Below are 7,465 nucleotides of genomic sequence, written 5' to 3'. Positions count from 1 at the left end.
AGGCAACCGCGCAGCCCTGGTGGTCCCCGCTCCACCTCTCACCCCGCAGACCCGCGCCAGGGCGGCCTCTGGGCCTAAGCGGGTATCGGAGCCGAGCGGGCGCGGCGGCGGGCGCTGGGAGGTGGGGCTGTGGGAGGAGAGGGGTGGGAGGAGAGGGGAGCGAGGGAGGGAGGGAGCGGGCGGGAGGGGAGGATCCGGGAAGCGCCGGGGTATTTGACAGGAGCGAGGGCGGCAGCCGAGGACGCGGAGGACCGCTGGGTGCCTGCAGGGGAGCTGCTCAGCCAGGCCCGGGAGCGGTGGGGAGAGACTGCGGAGCCGCCCCCTCCACGCGCCGCGCTCACCCACGGGGCTCTCCCGGCTGCAGTGCCAGGGCGCAGGGCGCGGCCGACCTTCCGCCCCCGCCACCCCCACCGCCCCCGCCACCCACCATGCTGCTCCCCCAGCTGTGCTGGCTGCCGCTGCTCGCCGGGCTGCTCCCGCCAGCGCCCGCGCAGAAGTTCTCGGCGCTCACGGTAAGCCGGAGCCCGGGGACCTGGCGCTCACGCGGTGCCAGTGCCGCCTCCTGCCGCCAGCCGGGGCCGGGTCCCTGCGCTCCTCTTCAGGCCCAGGCGCCCGGGCGCGGGGAGCAGGTGGCCCTGGGGGTCGTGGAGCCTCCGCTCGCCTGCGGGGCTGGAGCGGGTAGGACCGCGGAGTGCGCGCCTGGGACCGGGCTGGGACGGGCTTCGGGGGACGCTGCCACAGGGGACGCTGTCGCGGCTGCGACGAGTTCTACGGGTCCGTCCTGCCGGAACCCCCGTGCCCGGGGCTCTGGCCCGGCTGTAAGGAGACCCTGGAGTCCTGCAGGCCCCGGACGAGGGCGAGCTGCGGGGCTCTCCTGTGTCCGGCGCTCGCGCACTCACTGCTGGGCCGGAGCCTGCAGGGAACCAGGTCTGGGAGCGCCGGCGCCGCCCCGCGGACTGTCCCCAGGCCAAGGCCGACCCGCCCGGACTGGGACTGGGACCGGGGCGCCCACCTCGCCCACGGGGACCGGCCCGCAGCGCGTCCTCCGACCAATTTGTGCTTGTGCGCCGCGCGAACTCCGGGCCTCTTTGCGGGGTGAAGGGGCTGCCAGTCGCGGGCTCCCTTCGTGGGTCTGACCCTCAGAGACCCTCTTAAGTTAGTCTGGGAAGAAGCAGATGACGTGAACGATGATTCTTCTCTGGCCTAAGTGTCATTAGAGAAGCGCTTCTTCCCGTGTGGGACAGAACTGCAGGGAGGCAGCGGCTCCCGGCTCTGCGGGCCTCTGGGCTCTTCCTCGTGGCAAGGATGCTGCGCTCCTGAGCGCGAGGTCACCGCGGTTGACCGCTGTGTGTTTTTCTTTCTGAGCTGCAACTTCTCTGCTACAGCCTTGGCCCGGCCAAGACGCGCGGTGCCAAACGCTGAGCCATTGTGGGGGCCTAGCCAAGACCCCGCCGGCCAAGCCAACCCGCGGCGGCCGCTGGGCCCGGCCGGTGTCTGCAGCCCCCATCTCCAGCAGACCTCGTGGGCTTGCAGGGTTTGCAAACCCATAATTAATGCAATCGCCAGAAACGAAAACATTCCACTTAAATGTGTTTTTGAACAAGTGCGTGAGAAAACACGAAGGTAGCGAGGACGCCTCTGGTGGAGAGGCGGCTTTTAAGTGTCCGGGGACTTGTCCTAAAGGGGTTTATTGTATTGAAAATAAAGATGGTTGAAATAAGCTGTGGTCGGTTCTGCTTTTCAGCAAATTTAAAACAGTTATGTGGGCACCTTTTCTTCTTCTTTGACTTTTTTTTTTTCGTTTTCTTTCTTCTGCGTGTTAGCAATGTGAAGGGTGGATTGTGAGTTCATTGCTCATACCTAGAATTCTTCTGCAGCGGCCCTGGGTCCCTGCCTTGCGTCTCGCAAATGACTTGTAGATTGGAAACTGCTAACTGGGGCTCCAAGGAGGTTTTCACACGCTCAGGCTTTCCCTGAAGATCCTTTATCTCCCCAGAGGGGACCCTCAGAGGACACTTACTGGAGGTTTTCATGGATATGCACATCTGTGCATGCATCTAGACATAAATACATGCACACACGTAGACACTCACAGACAGACCCCACACACACATTCAAAGCACACTAAAGGAGACGGAGGAGCTAAGACTCATTCTCCAAAGGAAATCATAGCAGTTTCTTCCAGAACTGTAGCCACGAATTTGCAGTTTCTGAGAGCGGGAAAAGGAGACTGCCCTCTGCCTGCTGCCCTGGGTGTGTGGGGGCGGGGGCGGGCCTGTTGCCCTCCCCCCGACCAAGAGCAGAATCAAGGTGGTTAGTAATGAGAACAGTTTAAGACTCAGCAGGTTTTCTTATATTCTCTCCTCGTTCTCATCTAACTGTTCACTTGAACCCTCTCACCCTTGGCCTCCTTAAGGTTGCCCCAAGGATGTCTTGGGTTGCAGTGAGGCCCACTGCGTGGGGTCTCTGTGCAGGAGCTGACACATAACGCGGGCTTTGCCCTGTTGGCTGCATTCCCCAAGAACACTTTGCCGGCAACTTACATTTGCAAATAAAATCTCTATCCCAGAGAAAAGTTTAAAGCAGAACACATTTTGGCACACTTCTCCTCACCCCACCCCCAGTCGGGAAAATCAGAGTTACAAGGTCACAGAGGCAGGCTTGAGGCTTGACTGGTCACTGGGAAATGCCAGGTGTGCAGGATTTTTCAGTGCTGCTGATCTCTTTTCAAATCGCCTTCTGGTTTTTGGAAATCGCTTTTGTTTCCAGAGGCCCTCGTTCAAAGAATGACCTTCTCTGCCAACCATTCGCATCCTACCTACTTTAATATCAGAGAGGCAGCATCAGTCCATGTGGTGGATGGTCACCCACGGCTTGGGGTCTTGCTGGATGTGTGACTTTAGAAGAGTTACTTAATTTCATAATCTTCAGTCCCCTTATCTGTAAAATGAGAATAAATATTATCTTTCAAGCATGTCCTGAGGATTAAAGGGATTAAAGATAAGGCCTAGTATATGTTCTCCAGGTGCGCATGCCATGGGTCCATATCAGACAGTTTTATCAATTGGCACTATAATCATTAATGTATGTAGTATTGTGTTGTTAAGGTGTGTGTGGATTCGGCTTTGCAGTATTTCACCTGGCGCGGATCCTCAGAGCACGGCACTTGGCTCTTGGTGTGTATGTGTGCCTGGTGGGAGGAGGCCACTGGGGACTACAGAACAAGGGGGAAAACCTGCCTCTCCGCTTCCTTCCACTCCATCATTTCTTCTCCTCTATAAGCAGGGAAATGTGTCCCCACACCTGGCTTCCTAGGACCATGCATTCATCTTTCCTGTGACAAATGGTGACGTGGATGGTCTTGCCGGTGTGTTCACCTCTGCCACTTCATGTTCAAGACTCAGAGAGTCCGCTTTGCCTGGCGATGATCTCTATTCTTTCCACCAAAGTCATTCTTCAGCAATGGCACCGTGAGGCCCTCCGTGTCTCTCCTTGTGACTCTCTGAAGGCTCTGCACAGCCTCGTGGTTACTGCTCAGACCCCTCACCTCCAGTCAACAGTGGCATTCTTAAGTGCGTCCAATGTGCCCTAATGTGGATTCAGGTCAATTCCTTCCTTGCAGAAGTGGGTGCATTGAATGGCCACACAGTGCCCATTTTTCTTTTAATTTCTGTGAATGACTGAAATGAGGGTATGATCTCTGTCTAAATGGTTTTGATTACACATAATTCTGTTCTTCAAAGAGCAAACAGGCATGATGACTTTATCATGGTTGTAGTTATATGAATTTTGCCGGGCTGATCAGTAAGCCCACACCCAGATGTTTTCTTTCAATGCAGAGAGGAACAATATTGCCTGTGACCACTTTCCCAGAAGTTTCGGGTTAGAACCAAAGCATTCATTTCCAAGTTGACTAAATTGTATTTTGCTCACACGTAGAATTTTGAAGTCACGTTACCAATCCTTCCCAGGCTTCTCTTACTGCCAGTCCCTAATGCTCTCCTGAGTTCACACGCATGGCTTCATTAAACGTATTGTTGTCTCCACCGTCAAGAGATGAGGAAGCTAGGAGACTTGAGAGGCTGTGTAAGGGCCCCTGGTCACGAAGAGCATCGGGATCTTCTCAATTCAACCTGCCGTTATTTTTCTTTCTTCAGGGGGAGTTCCCTTCACTGCTTTTTGCAGTCTTTAGGCACCGCACAATCCCACACTGCCGTTTCACCTCTCAGACTGCAGCTAACTTTCATCCTGAGCCCTCATCTTTTCACAGAGGGTCTGGCACCAGGTAAAGGACTCTGCTTGGTCTTGGGGAATGCGTGACAACAGACCGGAAACAGGATTTCCTATTTGTGTTTATTTGAAAGAGAAGAAAAGTGATAAGACAGCAGTATTTACCCATATGCAATTTTTAAAAAGTTTCATTACTAGCAAGTTCATGAGATGATTTACTGTTGACCTTGCTGAAACAGCAAAAATAGAAATGCGATTCCATTTCTGAACGATTGCGGTTTGGAATGCATACCTTGTCCTGCTTGGATGTAATTCTCACTCAGCCTCGGGTCGTCAAGGAGGGAGCGTGTTTTCTTCCCTTTCTTCTTCCATTGCAGATGCCTTAAGTCCATTTCATGCTCTGGGAGGGCTTTACTGCGCTCTCCAGTAGAAGATGGACCACAAAGGTGGTTAAGGAGGAGAGAACCAAACGTAATCAAAATTTTCCAACATAGAAACCCATTTACATGGCGTCTAAAAACCCAAACATCTGGAAGAGTCACTTTAATTTTGCTGTGAAATCAAGACCATAAATAAACTATAAGCAATTGCAGGCCCTAACAAGATCATGCAGTCAGTGGGCATGGATGTAATGTCAGTTGCAATGGCTCAGAACCAAACAGATTTCTAAGTAATTCTATATCAAAATAAGCCTTCATGCCAATCCAGGATTTTAGAATGGGGATTGTTATTAAGATTGTCAGCAGAACATTGGTTTGGAGGTCAAGAGTAACATTTATATATTTTTGAATTAAAAGATTAACTGGGCTGGGTACGGTGGCTCATGCCAGTAATCCCAGCACTTTGGGAGGCTGACGCGAGTGTATCATCTGAGGTCAGGAGTTCAAGACCAGCCTGACCAACATGGCAAAACCCCATCTCTACTAAAAATACAAAAATTAGCTGAGTGTAATGATCCACACCTGTAATCCTAGCTACTCTGGAGGCTGAGACAGAAGAATTGCTTGAACCCAGGAGGCAGAGGTTACAGTGAGCCAAGATTACATTATTACACTCCAGCCTAGGTGACGGAGTGAGACTCTGTCTCAAAAACAAACAAACAAAACAGATAAACTGTTCTACGCAGACAACACATAAGCTTAGAATGATGAATTTCCAGTAGGATTTTGAAGTTAGAGAAGAAAATTTAAAAAATCCTTTACTTAAATGTCCAAGTTGCTGTATAGGAGACTAGAACTGTCACCTCTTGTGTTCTCCAATTGATGGCGCTGAGTAATAGCGTAAGACCCCACTGTTAGTCAGTCAGAGTATATCTTTAAAGCATGTGCAACAGTTAATATATTGGATATTTAACTATAGCTCACTAGAGGAAAGATTTAATAATATGACTTAATATTTTGTTGATTCCTAATTTCCTAGGAGCTAAAAAGAAATTAGTCTGAAAGTGAAAATAACAGACATTCTTATGTGGTTTTGCAGTTCCAGGCCAAACATCAAACAGCAAAGAGAACCAAGTAAAATATGAAATCACATTTGTATTTGTAGGATTAAAAAATTATAAATCAAACTTCTATATTATAATGTCTGGCTGAATTTAATTAGATGTTTCAACACGAGACAGTCTCAGAATGACTTCTTTTTGATGAACCACAGTTTTATTTGGATTTCTATTGCGTAGGACATAATGTGGCATATTCAGCAGTTAACCTGTCACTGAGCAGAAGGCAAGTGCGTGTAGTGTGTTCAGGGTTTGTTCTTCCTTCAGTGCTGATCTCTGCTCACTTTATGTTCTTCTTCTCCCTGGGCATCGATTTCCTTTTTCTTTCTTTCTTTCTTTCTTTTTTTTTTTCTTTTCTAAGACAGGGTCTCGCTCTGTCCCCCAGGCTACAGTGCAGTGGCATGATCTCGGCTCACTGTACCCTCTGCCTCCTGGGCTCAAGCGATCCTCCTGCCTCAGCCTCTTGAGGAGCTGGGACTATAGGCATGCACTGTTACGCCCCGCTAATTTGTGTGTGTGTGTGTGTGTGTGTGTGTGTGTGTGTGTGTGTGTTTTGTAGATATGGGGTTTTGCCATGCTGCCCCGGCTGGTCTTGAACTCCTGAGCTCAAGTGATCCACCCGCCTTGGCTGGTCATCAGCTTTTTTTCTCTTTTATGCTTCTTCCCAAATTAGGAGAAACTTTGTTTGCTTCTCCTTTATCAATATACTGACCATTAACGCCACTGTCTCTGTTTTAGCACTGGCTGAGGCTCCCTGAAAGGTTTTCTGGTTTCTGTTCCCTACACCCTCTCTGCTGAAGTGTGGGTGCCCTGGGCCCTGCCCTGGGGCCAGCTACAGCCTCTCTCACCATCCCCATACCTGCACGAGTCCCTCAGCCCAGGGCAGACGTTTTGGGGGACATACGGGCAGGAAAAATCTTAGCATTTGAGGCCCTTAGCACAGAGTCTTCCAATGATAGCACAGTTTCTGAAAAAGCCTGCGGTGTGTTTGATCCCGGGTTCAGAGCCCTTGCGTGCAGGTCCCCATTAGGCCCATCTCATTTTGGATACTGAGTCTGTTGGATTTTAGTTAACTTCTTAAAGGACAAGTTCTCCAGTTTGTTGACAAAAAAAAAAAAATGCTGTGGTATGTAAATTGACCTTGTCGGAGTCGGGGGTTTTGTTTATCTCTTACTCTGTTCAGTGATCAAGGTGCTAGAACCCAATAAATCCTCCCTGCGCACGAGGCGGGTGCAGCCATGGACATGCCATTTCTTCTTGGCATTAGGAACATCGTCTGACTCCCGAAGGCCTTCCCTGCCCGGGTTAGGGCTGTCGCTTGTGTCAGCCCACAGTGGACTGGGAAGATGGTGGGCATTCTCCAGATCAGGCCCAAACCGACCTGGGGTTTGTGACTGGGATGAGTGGTCAGTTGACGATATTGAGGGCTGAGTTGTGAACGAGGAAAATCCTCCCATGGAAGACACTCTTTAGAATTCTCTGCTATGAAAGCAACATTGCACTGGACTTGAGAAGCCCTCCTAGTGGTGACCTGGGCTTTCAGGAGCAGAGGGAAGGGCGTGGTACCACTCCAGGAAGGCTGGGGAGGAGGATAGCTCTGGGGAGGAGGGTGGGGATGGGGAGGAGGACAGCACTGGGGAGGAGGACAGCACTGGGGAGGAGGACAGCACTGGGGAGGAGGGCGGCACTGGGGAGGAGGGCGGCACTGGGGAGGAGGACAGCACTGGGGAGGAGGGC

At 51.4% G+C, this 7,465-nt stretch overlaps 1 protein-coding gene across 2 annotated transcripts in view; it reads left to right on the top strand.

Annotated features, from left to right (window-relative positions):
• Positions 1–213: 213 nt before the first annotated feature.
• SMOC2 (SPARC related modular calcium binding 2) overlaps positions 214–7,465 on the top strand; it is a 193,554-nt gene continuing 186,302 nt past the window's right edge. For both annotated transcript variants that reach the window (XM_017507610.2, XM_017507609.2), the window contains exon 1: positions 214–512. In XM_017507610.2, the coding sequence (XP_017363099.1) occupies positions 429–512 (84 nt within the window). In that variant the 5' untranslated portion in view covers positions 214–428. The remainder of the gene's footprint in view (positions 513–7,465) is intronic.

The sequence above is a fragment of the Cebus imitator genome, unplaced genomic scaffold, assembly GCF_001604975.1.
Source record: "Cebus imitator isolate Cc_AM_T3 unplaced genomic scaffold, Cebus_imitator-1.0 Scaffold380, whole genome shotgun sequence".
NCBI lineage: Eukaryota > Metazoa > Chordata > Mammalia > Primates > Cebidae > Cebus > Cebus imitator.
This window is presented reverse-complemented; position numbering and strand designations above follow the sequence as displayed.